Below are 26,517 nucleotides of genomic sequence, written 5' to 3' on the forward strand. Positions count from 1 at the left end.
TATAACAACCCCACCCTCTCTCACTGGTTGTTTGGGTGATTCAAAGAGATGAACGAGACTGCTGTGCAATGCCAGCCCCCCTCCTCACTCCACGCACAACTCAGGGAGAGAGAGGGAGGCTGAATATTGGGGGGTTTACTTGGCCTCAGTGATTTAAAGGGCCTGCTTTCAGAGTGACAGCTGACAAGCTGGTACCTGGGATTTTCCTTTGTGACTTTTCCTCACGAAGAGGGCTGACTCTTATGGTCATTTCCCATGCTGCCACCTCTCCTAAGCACAGAGTCAGAGTGGCACTTCCAGGGACCCGCTGCTCCTGCCATGCCGCCGCTCTCCGGCTTCACCCAGCACTCAGCCCGTGGGCAGGGATTCCATACGGATGACTCCGAACAGGCTTTGGCAGGAATGCTCCTCTGGTCTGGTCAGTCTGGTGGAGGGAGGAGTCGGCAGTCCGACCCTGGGGTCACTGCGGTCCAGGCTCCTCCCAAGGTTTCCAAGGTAACAGGCTACCCAGCCTCAGGACGGAGCCGAGTGAGCGCCGGGGAGGACCACCGTGGGGTGCAGGCTGTGGAGGCTCCGAGGGTGGGGCTCCTGGCCTCTGGCTGCTGAGAGCAGAGTGTTGTGAGCTCCCGGCTGGGGCGATCAGGGCCGGGAGAGAGCGGGGGGCTGTATTATCTGCAAGTGTTCCCTGAACTCCCCGTGGGCAGTTCAAAGAATTCGAGAGTGCTGACAGTGTTCTCAAAGCTGGACGCCCGAAGCCGGGCAGGGGGAGGCCACACACGTCTAGAACACGCCCATGTTAGCATCTCACGGACCCTCATTGGCGATATCGTTTTGGCTGAGCTTATACATCAGGTCATTTTCAACCCTCTATAGCAGTGGTTCTCAAAGGGTGGCCCCCAGCCCAGCATTGGCATCAGACTGGAGACTTGTTGGAAATGCTGAGTCTTAGGCCCCACCTGCACCCACCAGTCTGGGGTGGGACCCAGCCCGCTGGATTTTAGCCAGGGTGCCAGGTGCTTTTAGACATTGCCATAGTCTTCTGAAGGCTCTGAGAAGTCCAGCCTGAAAGAAACCCTGATGTCCCCTTTACACGGCCATGTGGCCCTTTAATAGCTTCATATCCATGAGCTTTCTGGGCAATAAGCTTTGGGAAACAGGAAGATGGGCTTGGGGGCTGACAGAGGTTGGTTTGAACCCCACAGCCTCACCTCCTGTGGCTGGGAGCTCTACATCAGATGCTCCCTGCTTAGCACTGTCCTTGGTTCAGCAAAGGCCAGCAACAGCACTGACGCTCACCATCAGGATGACGAAGCGTGGTGTGTTACAGTCGTAGCTCCAGTGTACTGCATGTCACATGTCCTTCTTTTTGCCTCCTCTTTCACACATCACTGATTTGGAATGTCAGTTCTATGCTTCCTCCCTGTACCCAGGTTCTTAGGTTGAATGCCCCGATGGATTCTAGCCAAGTTCATTTCCCTCCTCAGGGGAGCTAAAGTCAGATTTGTGCCTGACATTTGGCTTTGGAGGCTGTCCTGCTGCCCTTTTATGAGAACAAGGGGAGCCCGGCACACAGGCCGGCCAGCACCCATGTCTCCTTGATATGCTGCCCCCTGGGTTGGGGCTGCCAGGGACACACAGTCTACAGCCTATTAGTTACCTTAATAGAATTTGCTCCCTGGCTTTGAGGAGATAAACACTGAGTTAAATACAGATAACAGGCAGGTTTCTATATTCAGCATCACACAGTAGAAAGAGTATCAGATCCGGAGTCTGACCACCCCACTCTCCCCCGGAAACGATGGGGCCTCAGACAAGCTACCTATCTTCTCTGAATCCCTGAGTCCTCACCTGCAACACATGTGTGCAAAGAGTCATGTCTGACTCTTTGCAATGTCGTGGACTATAGCCCACCAGGCTCCTCTGTCCATGGGATTCTCCAGGCAAGAATACTGGAGTGGGTTGCCATGCCCTCCTCCAGGGGATCTTCCTGACCCAGGGATTGAACCCGCCTCTCTTGCCTCTCCTACATTGGCAGGTGGAGTCTTCACCACTTGCGACACCTGGGAAGTCCCACCTATAATACAGGGGTTGTGAAATCCACCCACCAGGTAACGGTCTGAATTAATCCGAGACCTGAAAGTGGTGAACGTAGCATGTAGCACACAGAAGATGATCAAGGCATGTAAACTTGAAATCTCATTGTCCTCTCAAGCAAAACAGCCACCCAAGTGGTCCCCATCTTTAGAGGATCAATTTAGTTTCAACATTCATTCATTCATGCATCACATAATTATCAAGCACCTTCTCTGTATATTATATCAGTGGTACCTGCTGCAGAGATGGGGTGGTTTGATTTGTAGCCCTCAGTTACAGAGACAGACAAGACAGGACCTCAGTGTCTAGAGGGGGTAACGGATGTGAGTCCAGTAGTGACACAATTAGTTATCTAATGAAGATCAGGTTTAGGAAAAGGAAGGGGCTATGGTGCTGGAGAAGACTCTTGAGAGTCCCTTGGACTGCAAGGAGATCAAACCAGTTAATCCTAAAGGAAATAAATCCTGAATATTCATTGGAAGGACTGATGCTGAAGCTCCAATACTTTGGCCACCTGATGCGAAGAACTGACTCATTGGAAAAGACCCTGATGCTGGGAAAGATAGAGGGGAGGAGGAAGATGGGGAGACAGAGGATGAGATGGTTGGGTGGCATCATCGACTCAATGGACACGAATTTGAACAAACTCTGGGAGACAGTGAAGGACAGGGAAGTCTGGCGTGCTGCAGTCCATGGGGTTACAAAGAGCTGGACACGACTTAGCGACTGAACAACAACCACAAGGGAAGGAAAAGTCTGTCTTCCCTAACCAGCTCAACCCACCAATATCACCTTCCTGTGCATTCCCTATTTACTGTCTGGTCTTGTTTAAATGCTTCTAAAGTGTCAGAGCCATTTCCTAGAGCTGGCTGTTGCCAAGGACCTGGGATCTTAGGCTGCCTCTGCCCTACTTCCACGCTGTCCAAACATGTGGAATCCAGGATGAAATACGTTCTCAGATCAGCATTTCTCTCCTGGGAATGGCAACTGGGAGATGTCACAGACTTAAAGAAGCTGCCTTCCAATTTGGAATTCCACAGTACTTAGTTGTTAAGAGGCGATGGCTACTGGAGGGTGGATAGAGAGCAGGGCTGGGTAGGGGGCTGGTGTCTGAAAACATGGTCACTGCATGTAATTTTTAAAAATCAATTCCTGGGGTGTGAATTCTTCCTGAGAAACAGGTCTTTTCAACACCAGCACTAATTTGTGCTAAGGAAAATTAGTTTCATTCTTTTGTCTTCAAGTTCATCGGATGGCAATCCCAAATGAATGTGCCCATGGGGTGGGCGTTGGAAATGCAGGGCGCAGGTTTCAGATAGCAAGTGTGAGTTACAGAGAAGAGAAACCCCTTCTTGATGTAGTGACAGCATCATTTGGGTGGGCATTTCCCTGGGGTTCCTGGCTAACGTGGGTGACTCTTGCCTGTTGCCAGCAAGGCAGGTGATTTGCTTGATGGATTGGGACTCATATTTCCAAATGTCACGTAGAGTCACAGGGCCTCTTGACTGATGGGGGTTGGGGTTGGGGGTCCCATGAAACTTAGCAGATAGCCCCACGTGGCCCCCAGTCTCAAGCCCACCACTGTTCTCTATGGCCCTTGGAGTAAAGTCCTAAGTCTATGACATCCCAGTATGGGGACAGGGTCCTCTGCTTGTTTAATTTCCTGGATCTCAGCAGACAGTACAGGCTAATGGATCCTTGAGTGATGGATGGATGGAGTGCATGACTCTTCAGGAAATGTGCCTCTGCTGATCTTGCCAGCCCCCCAGTACCACACCATCAGCCACCTGGCACTTCATTGAGTCCTTTGACTGTGCTGTGCTCTGAGACTCTCACCTCTTTTAGGGCATGCTCACCTCTTGAAGGCAACACAGGCATCCCCTGAAGAGCCCAAAGGCCTGGGGGACTCCTAGTGACTCTTGCAAGGCCAGAGGGGGCCTCCCCTCCTCCCCCAAGCCCACCCTCACCATTGAGCAAGGAGAGATGCCCTTTCTCTGAGCTGGTGGGGTCTGCTTGTCTGTGACCGCCTCTGGACCATGACCATAGATGGATGCAGGAATGAAGGAACAGGGCCTGGAGCTGGGGCCCTAACCCTGCAGCCCTGAGCTGGGCATTTTCATCCAGACCCGAGGCATGAATGGATGGATGGACGGAGGGGTGGGAGAGACTTACGTATTCCTTGGACGGGTCACCGATGCTGCCGTTGGTGGTCGGGGGCGCGGTCTCGGCTCCCTCAGGCTTCTCCTGCTGCTTCCCCTCCTCCTTGGGCAAGCCGCCCTGCCCGGGGAGGGCCACCTCGCCCACACCTAGGGCCTCACTCTTATATTGCTTCACAAACTCTTCCATCACTTTCAGCTCGTTCTCCAAAAGTCCGCGGCAGCGAGAGGGGTCCTGGTCGTAGATGGGGAGCTGGTGCATGAGCTGGCGCCGGCGGTAGAGGGCGCCCTCGGTGCCGGTCACCGGCTGCTTCTCCTTGGGGATGAGCTCCATGTACTGCAGGCCCTGGGGAGGGGGAGACCCAGCACCGTGATTCCCATGCACCCGGGCATGGGAGATCTAAGCCCTGGCAAGACCTGTGGTTTCCTGCAGGTTTCTGGAAAACCCAAGGATTAGTCTCAAGGAAGAAAAGGGGTGAATCTTTGGGGAACACCCAAGGGAGGCCTGAACAAGCTTCCACTCTCCCCCAAGTCGTAACCACAGCTTCACATGCTTGATGAGAATGGGATAATTTCAGTAGACTTTCATTTTAGATCTGCCGGCTCTGCAACATGGATTTTGTTTCCTTAAAAACTGAAGATTTTTACCTCGTTTACCTCATGGCAATGCTTCTCATTAAAAAAAAAAATCTCATTTAAAATCGCTTTTCTTAGCAAAGTATAATTAAATCCTTATAGGCAGAAGGCATTTCATGGTTTATTAATTTTAAAATATGCAAAGGCCCCTTCTAATAGTAGAATCGACAAGGTCTCAGGTCAATAACATTTCCACACTGATACGGCTGGGATAGATGGTAGACCATCTGACTATAAATATGGCCATGGATAACCGTCCGATTGGCCTTTCATTAGTTTGCTGGCTTGGTTTTCTTTAAAATGAGTAGAAATCTTACACTCAGGTGGGTCCCAGGTATGGGGAGATAAAGGTCAAGGCCACACAGCTTGAGAAAGTGTGAAATGCAAATTGTTTATACTCTGCTACTGTTTCCCACCTCTGTGCCCAACCCTGACCCTAACCCTCCCGCCGGATGGCCTGATGCCCATGGCCTGTGGCTGCTGCCTTCTGTGGAAGCATTGACTGGTGCCAGGATGCCCAGGCCCTGAATTTCTGTGTGGCTCCCACCTTCTAGGGCCTGCACCCCTCCCTGCTTGACTTTATAAATCAACCCTGTGGTTGAGACCGTGTGTGTGACCTGCAGAGCTAAGGGGTGCCTGGCTGGCATCCTGGAGACAGAGACCTACTTTTCCTGTTGCAGCTTAAAGCCCCAGCTGGGTACCAGCTCTCTGCCTTTGCACTGACAAGGCCCCAGCCTCTGGTTGCTGCTGGTGTGTGTTTTGTGATCCTGGCTGGCTTGAGGCCTATGCTACCACTCCCTACTCACTCACACATGGCAGACATTAATAATCAACCCCAATGAGGGTGTCAGAACCCACCTCAGCATAGCTCTCAGACAGTTGCCATCATTGGCATGGACTTGGGAAGGGGGCGATGGAAAGAGAGATTGGGTCAGAATCAGCAATCTCTCTAGGAAGCCAACCAAGGTCATGTTCCCAAAACCTTTAGCAAGAGGCCTTTTCTCAGATCAGTTGGGAAGACTGCTTTAGGTCCTAAACCAATCTTTGGTGTAAGACTGGATGACTTTTCTGAATCATTTGGTGCTTTGCCCTCTGGTGGAGAATTCTTGGGGAAGAGGTTCCCAGAATCAGGCTTTACCAGGAGACAAATCAAAGATCAGAGAGAAAAGTGGAGGATAAAGGTGCTCTTTCCCAGGGTTGGGCAGGAGGAGACACACGGACTCTGAGGTCAGAAGGCCCAGTCCCGATTTTGCTTTTCCTGATCTTCTCCAGCTGTCAGACAAGGACAGTAAATGGGCTTCACATTCCATGCAAATCCTGGTCAGTCCTGGCAGCCTAGAGTGCGGTGTTGAGAAGGATGCTGAGGTCCAATAGGGCTCAGTGGGAAACGGATCAGTGGGAGGCTGAGCAGTGGTGTCTGCCCTGGGTTCAGGGGCAGACGATGCACACGAGACTGCCAGGCCTGCATGGACTCCCCCCCAGGCTCTGTTTGCTCCTCTGTAAAATGCGAGCAGTAATGCACCCCCTCCCCCAGATGGCTCAGATGGTAAGGAATCCGCCTGCCAATGCTGGAGACCCGGGTTCTTCTATCCCTGGGTCGGGAAGATCCCCTGGAGTAGGAAATGGCAACCCACTTCAGTATCCTTGCCTGGGAAATCTCGTGGACAGAGGACCCTGGCGGGCCACAGTCCATGGGGTTGCAAAGAGTCAGACACAACTGAGCGACTAACACTTTCCGTGCATGTATAGCTCTTAGCATAGCGCCTGGCTCACAGTATGTACTCAATAAATACTAGCAATTAGGTTTATCATGACTTTAGTCTTTAAAAGCTCAAGCATTTCTCTGGTTTTTATTCTGGTTGGGAAGGGTGATAAAGAGCAAGATTCAGGCCATTTCCAAAATGTAATCTGTCCCGATCACTTGGTAATTTAAGGAAAAGTCGGAAGGGTGAGTGGGAGGAAAGTCATCCAATCTCAGAAATGCGACTTGCTCAGGCAGGCCAGACACAGGGCAGACAGAAGGGCCTTTATCCCGTGCGGTTTTATGAGCCGGCATTAATCACGGCCCGACGATGCCTTCCTCTGATTAGGCTGGGGCCGAAGCATTTGAGGTTTTCACCAGCCAGTTCCTGTCGCCCACAGCCGGCTCTTTTATGAGCTTCTTGCTTTAGTTTCCACTAACATCTTGAAGACCCAGTGATGGTTCACCCAGGCCCAGGCGCTGGAGGCAGATCTGTTTTCGGAACCACCGGAACCCGGCACTGCTGTTGTTCAGTGCCTCCCTCTGTGGCCCCCGACCTGCCCCTGCCTACCCCCGCATGCTGGCAAAGGGCAGTGAACCATTCTGTGTCCCCTCACAGGTAAACTGACCTCTACCTCACCGGGTGGCTAAGCTCAGGCACCTCATGCATGCTGAAATGTTCTTTGAAAGTATGCTTCTCAAAAAGCAAAGCTTAAAAAAACAAAACAAAACTTTGTCTCTCTTTGCTTTATCTAGAAGGGATTTCTGCACCCCTCCTCCCTTAAACTCCAGGCTTGAACCTTCTATGGTAAAGAATCAAGGTTTGTTTTGGGGTTCTGTTGGGTGGTTTGGATTGCAGGACAATCTGTGGGCTCACTGTGCCTGGTGAGATGGTTCTCAGGCCACAGGAGGCTGTGCACACGAGAGCTTTGTTTGGCCATCACGCACTTGGGTGTCAGTTGCCACAGAGGTTCCTGATATTTATTCTCAATTCCTGCACTTCTGTTTGTGGGCCAGTCACAAGGGTTTTTACGGAGCAGGTCCAGCCCGCTCACTGACCACACGTGGGTCACTGGCTGGGAGGTCACGTGGGCACAAACACTCATCAAGCCCGCTGCACGCTCTGCGCGGTGTGAGGCGAAGGATGCACCATGCACAGGACACGTGTGCGCATGCTCTGGGTGATAATGAAGCACAGGCTTGCATGAGGCAAGGACAGCTTGAAATAAGAGCTTCTAAGGATATACCTATGGCTGTTCATGTTGAGGTTTGACAGAAACAGCAAAATTCTGTAAAGCAATTATCCCTAAATAAAAAATAAATAAAAGAGCTTCTAAGGAGACCATGGAGAATGGAGAGAGAAAATTCTAGTGGGATGAGTGATGTCAACTGTAGGTGGGGTAGTGTGGTGAGGCCCGTCTGAGGCTTGATTGACAGAAGGACCCAGCTATACAGAGAGCCAGGAAAGGATGTTTCAAGTAGAGGAAACAGCATGTGCAAACCCTGAGGAGGGCAAGAGCCTAGAGTGGTCCAGGGCAGGAAGGCAGGAGGTCAGCGCACTGCCCGGTACTGAGTGAGGGTGCAAGGCAGGAGCTGCGGGAGGAGCCTGCAGGGCCAGGGCCGCACAGGACTGGAAAGGCACTTCTTTTCTCCCAGGAGGGATGGGATTCAATAGCAGGTCTGCATTGCTAACCTTGTAGGGCTTTTTAAAATCTCATTAACCTGTAGAAATCACCTAGGTCCTTGCTATTTCAGATGTGGTCTAGGAGCTGGCAGCCTCAGCATGACCTGGGAGCTTGGCACGCCATCCCTGAGCCTGCTGGATGTGTTTCTGCAAGCTCTCCAGATAGTTTCTGCACTTGTGGAAATTTGAGGGGCACTAGTCCACTGCTCTGGGTCTTGAAGAGGCCTGCATGGGATGCTACCTGGGGCTTCATTTAAATTCTCATGTCTCATGATTCTGACCCTGCTGTCTGGAGCTTCCCAACTTAATTGTCTGGGGTAAGGCTTGTTCACGGGGACCTTCCTTGGGTCCTTTTAGTTGGAAGCTGAAGGGGGGTGACTTGTGCAAATCACCTGCTCTCTCTAGGCTTTGTCCTTCTCTGGGTGCCATTTCCCCAGAGTTATGTAAAGTAAACTGGCATAACTCCCTTCTAAGCCCAGGAGTTAGGGAGAAGAGAGGAGGGTTCCTGTGTTCTCCCCTAGGCTTGCAAAAGGCACATCCCAGATCACTTTGAGGGAAAATGAACAACTTGCGGATGAACAAAAGCACTCTGAGAATTCTGAAGGATAAAGCATCCTCTATTCAGAAGCAGAGAGCCCAAAGGGAACCATAAGCAACTGTGTACTGCAGCTGGAATTCCCATGAACACCTCTACCCATTTCATGGATGAGGAAAAATGAGGCCCAGATAGTTTTCACTTCAAGATCCCAGAGGTAGGACCAGCTATGAAACCATAGCTATTCCTACCATTCTTATAACCTTGCACCTGTGTTCCCTTGTCTTTGACATTCAGGAACCCATGGCATGACTCCTATTTACAAGAGAAGGGAAATAACCACTTGGTTGCAGGAAGCTGCCTTACCAGTTTCTGGGTGACTCCAGGGGGAGCCCACTCGTAGGTGATGGTGTCAAAGGTGGGATCTTTCCCTGTGGCAATGGGGTTGGTCATGATCATCCGGTTCCTCTTGTAAATCCGGATGCCGTCCCCGCCTTTCACCCGGGCTGTGAGTGTGGAATACTTGGAGTCCATCAGCAAGCGGCCAATTTTCCGATCGTCTTCCAGGTCAGAGCTCAAGCAGTGGTCCTCTTGGCTGCATTTGCATGACTTGCATATTTTCCTGAGGGGTGGGATGGGGACAAGTGAGATCAACCTCCAGAAAAGAGAGGCAGAGTCTCCCGCTGGCAGCATCTACGCTTTGGAAAGCAAGCGCAAAGTTTAACTTTAGTAACTTGAAAAGGTTAGCAGCAGACAAATGGTAACTGGAGACCAAAAGGCCTTTGGAATCAGCACCTCAATCTGTCTCTGGGGAATTTGGTATGACTTTTGTTGGTAAAAAGAACAGCACAATTTTTCTCTTGAGAAATTTTCCACCACATTGGGGTGGCAAAGGCTGGTTCATCATTAGAGATGTTCTAGGTCAGGAATCTTCACAGCCTGTGGGCTGAACCTGGCCCACAACTTGCTTCTGTAAATAAAGTTTTATTGGAACACAGCCATGCCTATTCATTTACTGTGGTCTGTGGCTGCGTTTGGGTGGCAGCAGCAAGTGAGTAATTACAAAAGAGATCAGAGGCCTGCAGAGCCTAAAATATCTGCTATCTGGCTCTTTATTTTAAAAAGTCTGCTGATTCTTGCTGTAAAGAATTATTGAAATTGTCTCCCAAGATTCATGAGTCTCAGAGCTTCAGCAATTTGTAAACACTTTAGCACTCATCCTGAAGTTAAAATACAGCTGGAAGTTTTCTTCAAGAAACTGGTGGACAGGACTTGGGGGGAAAGAGGATGAGCCTAAACCCCTCGGGCTGGAGAGATTGACATCTATTGGCAAGGCTTCGTCTTGGGGTTGGAAGAAGAAAAGCGTCCTGGGGAGGCTTCATAGGCTGACTTGAAAGCCTGATGCTTCCCTCTGACAATTAAAAACAAAAGCAGTTGGCAGCTTTGTGTCATGCTGTTAAGGTTTAGCTATCCAGAATTCCCAGAGTGAGAGGAAAAGCGCTCCCCTCCCTTCCTGGCCGGGTCCCCTTAGGCAGGCTCCATCTCAGATGCCGGAACACACGCGATGTAGAGCTTGTTAGGTCAAGTGAGCTGCATCACAACCTCGGTGGGGCGGGGCGGGGCTCAGTGGGGAGATGTCAGGGCAGTTGCCTGAGCGCTTCACAGCCAGGCGTGCTCAGAGGAAGCCTCCCTTTCTCTTCGAAATGCAGGAGATTGATGTATTTAATCAGTTAGCACAAATTTTGATTGTGGGGCTCTGGGAAGCTTACCTTGATGCTCTACATCAGCATCTGACTGCAACCACAGTCAGAACTGTCCCCAGGGGGCATTTGGCAATATCTGGAGACACTTTTTTTTTTTTTAATTATTGGAGTATAGTTAATTTACACTGTTGTGTTTCTGCTGTATGGCAAAATGAATCAGTTATACATATGGATGGGCATATATCCACTCTCTTTTTTTTTTTTAAAGATTCTTTTAGATTCTTTTCTCATATAGGCCATTACAGAGTACTGAGTAGAGTTCCCTGTGCTATACAGCAGGTTCTTATTAGTTATTTATTTTATACATCATAGTGTGTATATATCAGTCCTAGTATCCCAATTTATCCCTCCCCCAACCTTATCCCCAGGTAATCATAGTTTGTTTTCTACATCCGTGACTCTATTTCTGTTTTGTAAATAAGTTCATTTGTACCTTTTTCTTTAGGTTCCACATATAAGCAACATCATATGATATTTGCCTTTCTCTGTCTGGTTTACTTCATTCAGTACAACAATCTCTAGGTCCGTCCATGTTGCTGCAGATGGCATTATTTTGTTCTTTTTTATGGCTGAGCATGGAGACATTCTGGAGAAGGAAATGGTAACCCACTCCAGTGTTCTTGCCTGGAGAATCCTGTGGACAGAGGAGCCTGGCAGGCTACAGTCCATGGGGTCGGAAGAGTCAGACATGACTCAGCGACTAAACCATGGAGACATTTTTGATTGTCCCAGTGGGGGGCTCTGGTGTCTGGGTTACTGCTAAACATCTTACAATACACAGGACAGCTCCCTCCACAGCAGACAACCATCCAGCCCCTACTGTTGGTAGTGCTGAGGTGGAGAACCCCTAGCCTGATATGAAGAGAAGGAGGCCCCATCGCAGCCTTCAAGGAGACTGCAGTGGGGATGGGAGAGAGAGAGAAGATCAGGTGGAAACTGTAACGTAAGGTAGAATCAGGTTGGGCCATGCAAGTTGCATACACTCTGAGGTGGTTCTGCTGCCTGGACCAGTTCCCCCGAGAAGTCAGGATGTGGCACATGGAAAAGTGCTCATCGGTGATGAGTTTGGAGGACAGTGGGCTATAGAAGGTTAAACACATTTCTTCAGTGCAAGGCTTGCTTGCTTCTTGTTTTTAACGCACGGTGTGCAGTGTGGTGTTCAGGAGAAGAGAAGGAAGCCTTTTAAGCATTATTTGGGGAGAAGCTTCCAGTTTGCATTCAGTGGGCTGCCATTTCAGTCAGTTCAGTTCAGTCACTCAGTCATGCCTGACTCTTTGCGACCCCATGGACTGTAGCATGCCAGGCTTCCCTGTTCATCACCAACTCCTGGACCTTGGTCAGACTCGTGTCCATCGAGTCAGTGATGCCATCCAACCATCTTATCCTCTGTCATCCCCTTCTCCTCCTGCCTTCAGTCTTTCCAGCATCAGGGTGTTTTCCAGTGACTCGACTCTTCACATCAGGTGGCCAAAGTACTGGAACTTCACCTTCAGCATCAGTCCTTCCAATGAATATTCAGGACTGTTTTCCTTTAGGATTGACTGGTTTGATTTCCTTGCAGTCCAAGGGACTCTCAAGAGTCTTCTCCAACACCACAGTTCAAAAGCAACACATCTTTGGCGCTCAGCTTTCTTTATGGTCCAATTCTCACATCCATACATGACTACAGAAAAAAACCACAGCTTTGACTATACAGACCTTTGTTAGCAAAGTAACGTCTCTGCTTTTTAATATGCTGTCTAGGTTTGTCATAGCTTTTCTTCCAAGGAGCCAGTGTCTTTTAATTTCATGGCAGCAATCACCATCTGCAGTGATTTTGGAGCCCAAGAAAATAAAATCTGTCACTCTTTCCATTGTTTCCCCATCTCTTTGCCATGAAGTGATAGGACCAGATGCCATGATCTTAGTTTTTTGAATGTTGAGTTGTAAGCCAGCTTTTTCACTGTCCTCTTTCACTTTTATCAAGAGGCTCTTTAGTTCCTCTTCACTTTAAAGTGGTGTCATTTGCATATCTGAGGTTATTGATATTTCTCCTGGGAATCTTGATTCCAGCTTGTGCTTCATCCGGCCCGGGATTTTGCATGTCATTTGGGACATGTTAAAATCGACACGCTCAATGATAACTTCAGGGAAATTATCTCTAAAGATAAATTAGCACCCTAAAGATGGTAGGTAGCAAATGCAAGAAGGCTTTTCTTTTCATTCTCATGAGAAGGGGTTGCTTGTTTTATGTAATTGGAACATTTTATTCATGACCAATGGGCTTCCCAGGTGGCTCAGTGGTAAAGAATCCACCTGCCAATGCAAGTGATGCAGGAGATGTGGGTTAGATGCCTGAGTCAGGAAAATCCCCTGGAGAAGGAAATGGCAACCCACGCCAGTGTTCCTGCCTGGGAAATCCCATGGGCAGAGGAGCCTGGCGGGCTACAGTCCACGGAGCCATGAAGACTCGAGCATGACGAGCGACTGAGCATACATGCACATGCATGACCAATGGTGTTCTCTGTGAGCCAGGCATGGCAGAGACTCCTTCTTTAAGGAGACTGGTGAGGGCACTTTTGGTTTATGGGGGTGAGGCGGCAGCAGAGCTGGAAGTGGAGAGAAGAGGAAGAGGAAGGAAAGGACGGGAAGCCCAGAGTTCCATGGGGTCCTCTGACATCCGCAAAGCTTCCGTACTTGAATCTGGGGGAGGAAGCTGCCCTTTGGCAGTTTTGGTTCATGTAGATGCTCAGGATGCTATGAGAGGTGTTGGGATGCAGAATACTTTGAAACAGAAAATGCTGAGAAATATGAGATGTCCTTTGATTGTGTCAACATTATTTCTCCTTTATTTGTGCTGTTTTTGTTGCCAGACTCATTTCTGGGACTTTATAGATGAGGAACACACCTCCTCGGTCCCATTCCTGCTCTTTCCAGGCACCCAGATTGCAGAGGACATACACGCATCTAGAGAGATCCTCGGTAGTGCCACAATGGCCATTTCTTCAGGCTGTCCCAGGCAACTCGAAATTGTGGAAGAGGCATGACATTGGGATATAATCTCAGCCTGAACACAAGCCTACCACAGGCTCCTGTCAAGCTTCTTATCTGTAAAATCAGGCTTTGTCTACCTCAGGGGTTGGCAAAGTATAGCCCACTGGGCAAATTCAGTCCATCACCTCCTTCCATATGGCCTATGAACAGTTTTTATACGGTTGAAAAAGATTTGGAAGAAGGTGATTACTTGGGGACACATGAACATGGTGAGAAAGTTGAATTTCAGTGGCCCTCAATAAAGATTTACTGGAACACAATGACATTCATTCATGACAGATTGTCTCCAGGGCCAAGTCAAATAGTTGTCATGGGAGGCCATGTGGCTTGTGTCCTGGACAGGCAGGACCTACAGGCTGAAGTCTGTATTTCTCAATTAAAGTTCACTTGATGTTCTGGGAACCGGTAGGATGATGAGAAAATGTCAGGATGGAAACGATGATGAGAGGCTTCCGCTCCCAGCCAAGAGGAACAGTGTACAGAACTGCCCTCCTGCTATAAACAACTAGGAAACCAGAGAGAATACACCGAACACCCATTCTCAGAGGCCCGAGAACAGGCAGCGTGGGCCTGTGCACCTTGAGAGAAGGGAGCATTGGGGCACTGACTCCATGTGTACATTTAGGGAACACGATCCCCTGGGCCCAAGAACTCTGAAAGGGAGGCACCATCTCTTGACTTCAGGGAGAACTGATGAAGAGCCAGCCTCATCCTCTGACACCCTGATGGCAGCGTCAGGACCGGCACGGTGAGACGATGGGCAGGCAGACCCTCTTCAAGGCCAGAAAGAGCTCACATGGCCAAAACAGATGTGTGGGGAGAGGACGTCCTAGCTGTCGGGGGGAATTGGTGCAGGGGATGGGAGTTGGGATTGGATGACCTTGACGGTCCCTGGCATCTGGAAGCCCATATGAGCTCCTCTGAAGTGGGGAGTGTCTGGGAGTAGAGTCAGGAACAATCTTGGACATCAGGACTCTGTGCAGAATGGCTGGCAGCATGGCATGGGGCTTTACTCACAGACCTGAGTTTGAAGTCTGCTCCATAGTTGCCAGGCTCTCGTTACCCACCCTCAGTTTCCTGATCTGTAAAATGGACATACTAACACCTCCTGCTCAGGGTTACTTCAACATTCAAGTAGAAGAGATTTAGCTCAGCTCAGTGTATAATTTTGTTACTGCCATCTCATGGTGGAAATCAACTTCTCTGAGACAAACACCTCCTGAGATGGGTTCCCTCTCTGAGTGCCCAAGGCCACCCTCTGGCAGTGGAGACAAAACCTCCTTTTAAGTTGTCATGCCCTACAGAGCTTAGCCTCTCTCCCCCAGGGCTAGGGGGATGGCCCCCTCAGACTGTGCCCTGCACACCTCCAGGGGTGCCAGCTACACAGATGCTGATGTGAACAGTGCCTGAGGCTTGTGTAGAATGGCAGCAATACCTCTTGTTGTGAAAAAAAAAAAAAATGAAACAAAACAAAAGAAAAATCCGCGAATCCAAGTCCAAGCCAGATATCACCGCCCTCCCGCATGGACGTGAAACCAGGCCCTGGCTTTCAAGTGCTGCTGACACAGGGACTTTTATTTTGGTCCCTGGGGCACTTTGAGATCAGAATCCTGGGGGGCTGATGGTGCAGGAGGGGAGGATGAAGCCCACACACCAAACCCCAGGACAGACTGGTCTACCCAGCGTGGATCAGGCAGCAGCTAACAACTGCCCACCGCTTCCCCAAGCATCCTCGCCTCCACCTGGAAATGGTTTATAAAGCCTGAACTCCTTCTTCGTCTTGGCTCCTCAAGGGCTTTTCTGTCATTTCTGAATTAGGCCAAGCAAGAATGCGTTCACTCCCGAGCCAGTCAGCCAACAACCCATGCACCCTAAGCAGTCCCAGGGTTCCCAGAAAGGACAGCCAAGAAATGAAGGCAGGCAGAGCCTTTCCTGACAAACTCCGTTACCTCCATGAATGTGGCTCGAAGCCCGAACACGTCCCCTTGCATCTCAGACAAGGCACACCTCTTGCTGACTGCTGCTGGCCCAGCGACATCTGGAAAAGGAGACAGAAAAGAGGGTGTTTTCCTTCCAAACGTCTTGGACCGGAGATGCTTGACCTCTAAAGACTTGGCATGCTGGTAAAGCAATTGTGTGGGGTTCAAAGGGCTCGAGATGAATAAGCCATGGCTTTACTGTTTACCAGGAACAGAGGAGACCAGCCGGGAAAGTGGCCACAGGGTAGGCAGGTGTGGAAGGGTGGAGTCCTTCCCATAAAAGTGCACTGGGGGTTCATCGGCTTCTTTCTCCCACCCTCACCCACTCCCCTGATCCACTTGTCACTGGAATGGAATCTTCCAGTGAGTGTTTCTTCTCTCTCATTTATTTGTGATTTATTGATAGGGCGTGATTAAACCAAAGCTACAGGCACAAACAAATGTTCAAGCTGCCAAATGTTTATAGCTCAAAGCATAACTTAAATATTTTGCTAAATCATGGACAGTCAGAAGCATTTGAAATCTGGTTATCCTTTGGAAAGGGAACAAAGTGGGAGACAGGTTTTATTGTTCATTATCAGCCAAAGGTAACCAAAGTGCATTGACTGCTATTGGCTGATGCATTTCGACTCCAAAATGGGATCTTGCATCACCAGAAGCTTGCAGGAAATGCCCCACCTCTGAGGGTCTTAGCCCTTTTGAATCAGAATCTGTATTGGAAGGAAATTTCCAGGAGGTTCACAGGAGGTGAAACTTGGAGAAGCAGTGGGTTAGCAAATGGATCTGCCAGCTGAGAAACTGACTTGATTCTGTGCTGGGGATGGGGACTGCCTTGGGGGTGGGTACCATGTGTACTAGGATTTTATAGAAGCATAGCTCCATCAACCAGTGAGATAAAGGGATAAGCTGCTCATTCCACAAACTGTTGACTCACTGAAGCATTTATTTAGCATCTGCTATGTGCCAGGCACAGGGATACATTGTGAGACTTGTGGTGCCCTGGAGGAACACACAGTCTAGTGGGAAGAAACACACACTTCCTGGAAGGGGTAAGTCTGAGGCAAGGGCAGCTGTCTATTGTGTGGTAGAAACACATGGACTTTGGAGCCTGAGAGACCTGGATTTCAAACTCAGGTTCATGATTTAGCAGCTGCGTGACCTTGGACAAACTAAGCCTCAGTTTCCTTACCTGTCAAATGGGTACAGAGATAATGCATGTGATGTCCACAAACACCTTAGGCACTACAGATGGTAGCTGCTATTATTTTGCACATAGACTTCAGGAGCGCAGAGGAAGGTTAACCTGAGTGGGAAATCAGGGAGGCTTCTCGGAGGAGGTGGCTCAGAATTGAGGCTGTGCAATGTATGCAGGCAGGAGAAAGAAGAGAACTCCTAGCAGAAGGAGGAGGTATGAAAGGGCAGAAGGGTACAAAAGGGCTGGATGGTAGGGTGTCACAGTCTGAGCATGCTCTTTAGGGCATGATGCCTCTACCCTCTCTGCTTCTAAGTGGGAAAAAGACAAGCTGTGAGGCTACCATCATTGCTAGTGTTGGAATTCAAAGACGGACATGGAAAGAACCAGTTACTCTTCACATTATTTCTCTGCTCCCCCACCAGTTCGTCTCATGATAATACCCAGCTCCATGCCACCTGCTTGGTGACTTGACACACCACGTCTTCACACGCTATGCTATTCTAACAGATCTTCACAACTTGGGGAGGAAGAGTCATGTGGCGTGTATTTGGAGGGTTGCATGCTCATGTCTGTGCCTATTTGGTGTTAGATTCATGTTAAAATGGAAAACCAAGACGATGCTCACGGCCATCTCATTGTCTGAGCCAGGGTACTTTGATTCATGGGTGGAACTTTGCTCCCTAAAGCTGCTGGCATAGAAAACCTTGCCTCTCATTTCTGACCCATTGGATTCTACTAGTTGAAATACAATGGTCCCCTTACACTTAATATTTAAGTCATTTGAAGTTTTGGGCAGAGGTAAACAATTTCTGGATCAGGCTTCATCACTGGATGGTTTCAGATCGACCCCCAAGGCAACAAAGCCTGAAACAGGAGAGCTCTGTGGGAGTGTTTCCTCTCTGGTGAATTACCCTGCCTGCTTGAGCACCGCTGTTATTCTGGCTGGTTTAACAGCCATCCTACAAGGGGATTAGTCCTAATGCTTGGCCAGGAGAGCTAACTGCTGGCTCAGGGTCTGGTTTAGAAACAGTGGTGTAAGGCAGCTCAGTGCAGCCGGGTTCTGGCCTGCAGGGCAAGGGGCTGGCCCTCTGGTGCCAACTGTGACATTTATTAGCTGTGCAGCTAGAGGCGACTTATTCCCTGCCCAGCCCACATTAGTCCTCTGTGAGATGAGAAAACTGGCCTGGATCGGAGTGGCCCGTATCCTGTTCTGTGGAACCCTCATTGTGTGGGATGTTAGAGAGGGGCTTATGGCTGAAGGCAAAAAGGATTAAAAAATCAAACAAAAATGGTGGACGCTGGATGGACAGTGGTGTCCAGCACCTTTGAAGAGCAAGGCTACAACAGAGACATGAAGAGAGATGAAGAGAAGGCAGCTGTTTCAAGTCAGGAGGTCCAGGCTTTGGGGTCAGAGGGCTGGTTTTGATCCCAGTTCTGTCCCTTTCTTCTGCTGGACTTGGGCCAGTGACTGCATTGCGGAGTCTGCTTCTTTGTCTGTGTCACGGGGACAGTAAGAACCCCCCAGGTGCGTGGAGTCACTGAGAGGGTTAAATGGGCTGTGCACTCAAGGGCTTAGCATGCACTTATTATACTCCGAATGTTTGCTGTTGTCAGTACACCTTGTATAAACGTACTCTGAATCAGACATTCTCAAAAAATTTTTTTTACCTGCTTCAGAGTTCTCGGGAACTTTAGAGGAACTACTTTTTAAACTGCACACCTCATCTAGTTTCTTTTTCTCAAATTAATTTTTATTGGAGTATTGTTGCCTTTTTTTTTTTTTTTTTTGCCTCGCTGTGTAGCATGTGGCATCTCGGTTCCCCAACCAGGGATCGAACCCACACCCCTGGTATTGGAAGTGTGGAGTCTTAACCACTGGATCGCCAGGGAAGCCCCCACCCCATACACTTTCTTACTCCCTCCTTTGTTTCATGATTATAAACGTTGCCTCTCTGATGGTGCAGAAAGCAGGGTTGGCCTGCGTCTCCGTCCTGCTAGTGAGATGGTTTCTGTGGCAACAGAAATCCGTGGGTGAGAAAAATAAATGGCCTTGCAAGGAAGAAACCAATTTGGGCCATTGGACCACACTCACTGCCAGTTTCCTGGCTGCCTGTTCCACACAACGAGCAGTCATTTGTCCAGGGCAGGCATGCCATCCAGCCAGGGGCCAGACAGATCCAGCTCACCCCCAACACAGAAAATGATTCTCCTGTTTGTTGACGTGGGGGACAAACATCAACCAGAACAAGTGTTTCAAATGAGACATTCTGGTTTGTAAACAGTAGGTTTCTCTGATGTGGATGCAGTTGCAGATGAAAGATGGCAAAGTGGCTCACAGTAGCTGAGAAGAGAAGAGCTTGAAAGGAGCCACCACTTAAAAAAATGGGTTCTTGGAATGCGGCCTTCTTTCTGTCCTTTTTCCGGAGCAGGGGATAAAGTGTCTGGACAATTTTCTTTGGCTCAGGATAGCAGGATGTGGTTCACCTGATGCTGTGCCACTGAATCGTGTCGGGAACTTAAAAGGATTGGGATGAGACCAGGAGGCCTCTGGGATGTAAAGGGTGGGGGCCGCGGGTACCTCCCTCCCTCCCTCCTTTACCTTTAGTGAAGCCCAAGGGAAGTCTGAAAAGAGACAAATGCCACTGAGAGCAATGCGGGGCTGAGATGAGAGTGCTCTGAGAAGGCCAAGTGGGAGATGGAGTTTCGGGACGAGCGCCAGGCTCAGAAGTAGGAAGCAGGATTCTCCTCCTAGCCCAGCTTCTCTCTCTCCTTGTGGAACTAACTCAGTTTTCTCCTCTGGAAACGGGTTTTCCTTGACCTTTTTGCCCCAACAGGGCCACTGTAAGCATCACGTAAGTGAAGTGAAATAAGTATTTACCGAAATTGTTGGAAAAAAAAAGAAATCCAAAACTTGGATGTAAGGCAGAAACGGGGGTGGCACAGCCTTCATGTCACATGTGGCAGCATGACGGTGTTCCCCACTCCATCCCGTCCCTGCGAGGGTCTGGGGAAGTTCCCTCTGTGCTCTTCTTACGCTTGGCCAAGTTCCATGTTAACGTGTGGATTTTTGTCCAGTAGTGACACCCACGCAGATAGTTTTTGTCATTTTGAAAAAGACAACCCCAAAGGTTATGGTTCATCGTCATGCAGGATATCAACTAGTTCTATACCTGTCAATCTTGTCCTGACGTTAAATTGCTCATGAACCCCCAGCTCCTCAAATGCTTTTTGGACGGCTCTAAATATCTTACTGGTTCCTTCACTATATCATGAGTTGAGTATAATCTTTGCTAAGTTTCATTTTATAGTTGCACAAGAATGCTGACCTTACCTTTTTGAAAACTATGTCTTAACACGATCACGTGCCCTCCTGACTATCTGTGGGCTTGCTCTTTGAGCAGGGATGTTCTGAACTGGTACTAAATTCTATTCCAAAGCAACTCCTCTGACTTGTCTTTTACAGGTAAGCTCTATAAGCATACCTGTGTTGTTATAAAACATTACTGGTCAACGTGCTTTGTGACTTAAAAACATCCCTTTCCCCCAGGGTCCCAGGACCCAGGAGAGGAGGTGGAGAGAGGATGGAGATGAGTGGGGAAAAGGTGAAGTTATGAGAAGGTCCAGAGAACTGAGATCATAAACAGAAACATGATCAGAGAGTTACTCCAGTACCCTCAACAACCCCCAAATAAAAGTAGCTCGACAGTCCACAGAGCGATTTCCCTATGAAACCACTGTCTTCCTCAATAATGATGACAGCCCTGTGGGGGACAGTCATATTCCCAGTCATCAGGTGATGGTAGGGCCGTGAGTCTGAGAGGAGAAGCACCGTGCCCATTCAGAATGCCCCTCTGGGGAAGGGTGTCCTTAGTCGATCTTTATTTGTATTACAACTTTAAGCTAAACTTTTATTTTTCCGGGACTCCCCTTGTGGTCCAGTGGTTAAGACTCTGTGCTTCCAATGCAGGGGATGTGGGTTTGATCCCTGGTTGGGGAACTAAGATCTCACATGCCATGTGGCATGGCCAAAAAAAAAAAAAAAGAAAAAAAGATATATACCTTAAAAAAAAGCTGTTTTATATTTCCTAATGAGTATGATTATAGCTAGCATTTATTGAGTATACCTTATGTGGGGGCATATGCCAAGTATTTGCATAATATTTAATTTAAGCTTCTTGATGAACCCACAGGAGGCACTTTGAGTAACCCTGTTTTCAGGTGAGGAAACAAGCTAAGAGAGGTTTTGCCTCCCCTTCAAAATCCAACAGTCAGTAAGTGGTGGAGCTTGGACATGAAGCCAGGCAGGTCTGACTTCTTGACTATGCTCTCATCTCATGTTCTATGGCACAGGCACAGCACTTTACAGGTTACAAAGTGTATTCACATCCCTTCTCTCACTTGGTTTTCACAACCAGCCTATGATGTCAAGATTTAGCATTTGGCTCATGAGCAAAACAAGCTCCCAGAACTGTTAGGATACACCACTCAGAGCATGATCCACACTCATGTCTTTGGATTCAGATCCTGCGGCTTCCCACCACACCAGGTGTCTCCAGACCCCAGACAGCCTCCCGCGCGTCTCGCCTTGACTCAGGGCCTTGGACTATGTGGGTCCAGAGAGGTGGACAGCATTTCTGTAGGGGTGGGATGTCCTGGAAGGGTTGGGGCGGGGGGTGGTAGGACAAGGTCATGATCACCCTGGTCCCAGGATTTCTACCAGCCAACCTTGTTCTGCGAAATAAAGTGTAGATGCTCAGGGTATCAGACAGGCTTCAGTGGAAGAGGTGGCAGCCAGAGGAGAAACTGGATGAGAACCATGGGCAGTGCCTGTGTGAGTGAAGCACTGGGCACTGGCTTCCCCCAGTTTATCTGCCCTGTCCTGGAAGCCTGAAATGACTACAGGTCACAAAGCTGGTGCTTATGCTGTGACTCTAGTTTACATTTCAATTTAACCCATACACTCTAGGCAGTGTCAAGAAACTATCTCTAGGTATTCTGGGGCCCTTACACTGACTGGTAATAACTCACACACATGAGCTGAAGCTCCAGTACTTTGGCCACCTGCTGTGAAGAGCCGACTCATTGGAAAAGACCCTGATGCTGGGAGAGATTGAGGGCAGGAGGAGAAGGGGACAAAAGAGGGTGAGATGGTTGGATGCATCACTGACTCAATGGACATGAGTTTGAGCAAACTCTGGGTCAAAGTGAAGGACAGGGAAGCCTTGTGTGCTGCAGCCCATGGAGGTCCCAAAAAGTTGGACACGACTTAGTGACTGAACGACGACACTGACTTCTGTAATAACTCACCTGACTACACTGCTACAATTACAAGTGCAGTCAACGCCAGGAAGGAGGAAAGGCATGTGCCACAAGATTGTACTCGAGGAAGACGATTTGGCTTTGTCTCGTGGACCAGCGCTTCTCAAGTTACCCGACTCTCTGATTAGCACAAAGATCCCCTGAGATCTGGCCAGTGTGCAGATTCTTGTCTAGCAGATCTGGAGTGAGCCTGATATTCCATGGTACTCCCAACCTCCCAGAGGAGGCCAGTGCTGCTGGTCTGGGGGCCACACTTTGAGTAGCCAGGGGCCACATCAGTGGTTCCCAAACCTGAGTGCATATTACAATCACCTAGTAATGAAATGAAAGTGTTAGTTGCTCAGTTGTGTCTGATTCTTTGTGACCCCTTGGACTGTAGCCCACCAGGCTCCTCTGTCCATGGGATTTTCCAGGCAAGAATATTGGAGTGGGTGGCCATTTCCTCTTCCAGTGGATCTTCCCAGCCCAGGGATCAAATCCGTGTCTCCTGCACCGTGGATTCTTTCCATCTGAGCCACCAAGGAAGCCCCTAGAATCACCTAGAGATCTTTTCAAACTTCTGAAGCCTAGGCTGAATCCCAGAGCAACTTAGCTCCAATCTTGGGGGATGGGCCACAGGCTGTAGACATTTTGGAGGGTTCCCCAGGGGATTTTAACATGAAGACAAGTTGGGAACAACCGGGCCTCAGGACTGGGCCCTCGGCCATTCCAACTTGGACTTGAAGGCTCTCAGCTCCTTGGCTTAATGTATTCTTTTCCTGTACTCCCCTTGCAGACCACCACTCCTCCAGGGTGAGGTTTTACGGGCTGCCTGACTTTTGTTGTCCCTTCATTTTGGTCCCATCTGCCCCGGTACAGGCCTGCCTCACAGACTTCTGTGCCAAAAGTGGTAACATTCTTAAGAGCCAGACAGAAGGGAAACCACACCCTTCCTCTTCCTTTAAATTTCACTGGCGGCCCAACGCCCCTCAGGGGCTCTTAGGGATCCTGAGACCCTCTGCCAGGCCTGAGGTCAGGGGTGGTCCTCCCCTTACCCCACCCTGGGGCCAAAGCGGGGAGCGGGTGACGGTGCCAGATGGAGGAGCCCAGCCTGGCTGTGGCTTCAGATCTTGGCCATGAGAACCCTGTTTTCCCAAATAGGAGAGGAAAGGCAGGGCATGTGGAGCCCAGACCCTGGCAGGGTCTTTTATCCCCTCCTCCGCCTTGGTAGCAGCAGAGAGTGTGCAGAACCAAGTGCTGGCAGCCGCTCCCTTTTCCAAATTTCCATCCTGTGCCGTCCCACCCATACTCTCTACGATGACGTGTGTATCAACCGTGGAGACAACTTTGGATAAAGTGCCTTCTAAAACCACAGAAAGTCCCCCCAGGCTAAAGCAACATCCTTGTCTACGTTAGAGGTCATATCTCGGGGCAGAGATGTTCTCCAGGGGGATGTGTGTATTGAAATCTACTGTTTCTCCCCCACATGTGCTCCTTGAGAATTTCTCTTCCTCTGGACAAGCACAAATGTGAAGAAAGCTCTTGAGTTTAGACCCTCTTTTCCTAAATTGTGTAATGAGGCTAAAAATGTACAGACTAAACAAATTGAGATGAGCCCTACTGATCTAGTGCTTAGAATTCTGTGCATGGAAAACTTTTTTCTTTCTGATTATAAAGAGCAATCCTATTTAAAGTGACAGTAAAGGGAAGCATTGGGTGGGTGACGAGCTGATTGCAGAAGTGGCTGAGTAGTTTGCATTCTGGGGTAAGACTCAATTATTTTTCCTATTACATATGTGTGTTGAAATTGATTCCTTGGACTGGCTGTGGTTGGGAGAGTTCATCTGATGGCTTTAGTTTAGGATGTTAGGAGTGTCTGGCGTCCCAAAGATAGTTTTACAGATGCCCCTAAAGAGTACTTTTCACTCTCTATGAGAAATGGTGTTTCATTTGGGTTTTGTCCATTCAGATAGTTTGTATGGGTTCAGCTCTAGGAGAATTTGGGTTTGGGGCAAAATATACCATGTTGTCCTTTATTGTCCTCTTTTTTAAAAAGCTGAATATAGTTCCCTGTGCTATACAGAAGTACCTTGTTGTTATCTGTTTTATAAACAGTAGTTTTTATCTGCTGGAACAAAACTCCTAATTTATCCCCCTCCCCTTTCCCCTTTGGTAACGGTCAGTTTGTTTTCTATATGTGTGAGTCTGTTTCTGTTTTATAAATAAGTTCACTTGCATCATTTTTAGATTGCCTATATAAGTGATATCACGTCTTTCTGATTTGCTTCACTTAGTATGACCATCTCTAGGTCCATTCACATTGTTGCAAATGACATTATTTCCTTCTTTTTTATGGCTGAGTAATATTCCATCACATAAATGTGCCACATCTTCCTTATCCATTCATCTGTCAGTGGACACTTAGGTTGCTTCCATGTCCTGGCTGTTGTAACCAGTGCTCTGTAAACATCGGGGTCCATGTATCTTTCTGCATTAGAGTTTTCTGTGGATATATGCTCTGGAACTGTCCTTTCTCTCTCAATACATCATGTTTAACAGGTAAAATTAAGTTTAACTTGGGGTGGCCAGGAAGGAGAATTGAATTCACAGATGCTCCAGAGCTGCAGTCCCCAACCTTCCTGGCACCGGGGACCAGTTCTGTGGAAGACAGTCTTTCCACAGACCAGGGGTGTGGGGGGCTTGGTTAGGGGATGATTTAAGTGCATTACACTTACTGTGCACTTTGTTTCTTGTCTAATGCTGCTGCTGATCTGACAGGAGGTACCGGTCTGAGGCCTGGAGGTTGGGGACCCCTGCTCTAAAGTACGTGAAAGGTAGGCAGAAAGCCTGGTGGGTCCAGACCCTTTGTGGGGTGAAGGGGCCTGTCACTTCTGCGTCTCCCCCACAAGCTGTCCCTGAAGTGCGTCCCAGTCATCTGTTCAGGCTCCTCGATGAGCTAGAAAGTTCTAGAAACCACCGTCCATTTCCTCCTATCACTTCCTCAGGAAGGTTCTTGATTTTCCTAGACTGGGTCCTCCCTCCTGCCCCCCTTAAGTTCCTAACCACCATACATAACCCTTTATGGCACATTTTTAATAGTTGTAATAACTTATATGGTTCTGTTCCCCTCCAGGGGAAGACATGATTTGAGATTCCCAAGGTTTACATCACGTGTGAACAAGGGTTAATCTGTCTAGGAAAACCAAGTCGGAAAGCAAATCCATATGTGGCCAGGGAAATATAAAATGAAAGCCTTCTCTGTTTAAGGCCCAGCCTTTGCCTCCCCTGCCCCAACCCTTGTCAGACAAGCCTCATTGATTTGAGGTTGGTTCCAGAAAAGCAGGAATGCCCAGACTGCCTGCCTTTGGGGCGGCTGGTTCTATTGATGATACGGCAGCCGCCCCGCCGCCCCTGCACCCCAGCTGACCCCATGCTTAACTGGCTGCATCCTGGAGCTTTCCCCTGATTGAAAATGTCTTATTGCCGTCACGGTGGAGAAGGAAATGGCAACCCACTCCAGTATCCTTGCCTGGAAAATTCCACCAACAGAGGAGTCTGGCAGGCCACAGTCCACGGGGTCGCAGAGTTGGACACAACTGAGCGACTGAGCACACACGCACACATTGCCACCGTGGGTGCCTGGTATCTGGCCTGCTCGGCCGAGTCTGTGTGTAACGTCTGCCTGTCCCACATCATCACTTGGCAGCACAGAGTGGACACCAAGTGCTCGGACAGCCATGGTGGCGGATTATCTACCCCTTTTTTCTTTTCCTTCTTTCTGTCTGCCTTTTCCATACATTGACTCTTTTGTATTTTTAGCACTTTCATCAAAAAAGAAGCTGAGAGGCCACAAGACTGAAATTAGGACCTTTTTTTCCCAAGGGTTGGCAGCTCATGGAAGGACCTGACAGGAGGGCTGTTTGGATGGAATGGCTGAAGCAGTGCTAAGAAGCAATTGGCGTGGCCGGGCTCCTCTCCAAGCTGGTACTGCCAGAGCCCTGGTAAGGGGGCAGCCTCGAAATACTTGAAGAGTATCTTTTACCTTTCAAAGGAGATGGAGCTTGGGGTCATTTTGAGAAAAAGGAGTACTCACTGGGACAAAAAGTCCCATCTCCTAAACTGAACCACCGATGGCTAGGTAGCTGGATCTACTTAATGGCTACAGAAAACCTAGGGCATTGTCAGCCCCCACCCAGGATTCTGACTCCTTTGTTTAACATTCCGTTGGCAGAGAGACAATGATGACGATCGGGGAGGAAAGCAAACCAGCCTCTTGGGCGGCCAGCTTTTTGTCGATAGCTGACGTTGTATCCAACGCAGGTCCACAAGTCTTTGTATTAGGTCGGCCAAAAAGTTCATTTGGGTTTTTCCATCTGTAGCATCTTATGGAAAAAGCTGAACGA

The 26,517-nt window shown here is 49.0% G+C and overlaps 1 protein-coding gene across 1 annotated transcript in view; it reads right to left on the bottom strand.

The window, feature by feature from the left end:
* The window catches only part of LMCD1 (LIM and cysteine rich domains 1), a 57,056-nt gene that overhangs the window by 11,742 nt on the left and 18,797 nt on the right, over positions 1–26,517 (bottom strand). Inside the window, exons 2-4 of the mRNA XM_019984552.2 lie at positions 15,592–15,680; positions 9,213–9,468; positions 4,267–4,596 (exon numbers count right to left, since the gene is read on the bottom strand). Coding sequence (XP_019840111.2) covers positions 4,267–4,596; positions 9,213–9,468; positions 15,592–15,680 — 675 coding nt within the window. The remainder of the gene's footprint in view (positions 1–4,266; positions 4,597–9,212; positions 9,469–15,591; positions 15,681–26,517) is intronic.

Source organism: Bos indicus, chromosome 22, assembly GCF_029378745.1.
Source record: "Bos indicus isolate NIAB-ARS_2022 breed Sahiwal x Tharparkar chromosome 22, NIAB-ARS_B.indTharparkar_mat_pri_1.0, whole genome shotgun sequence".
NCBI classification, from domain to species: Eukaryota; Metazoa; Chordata; class Mammalia; order Artiodactyla; family Bovidae; genus Bos; species Bos indicus.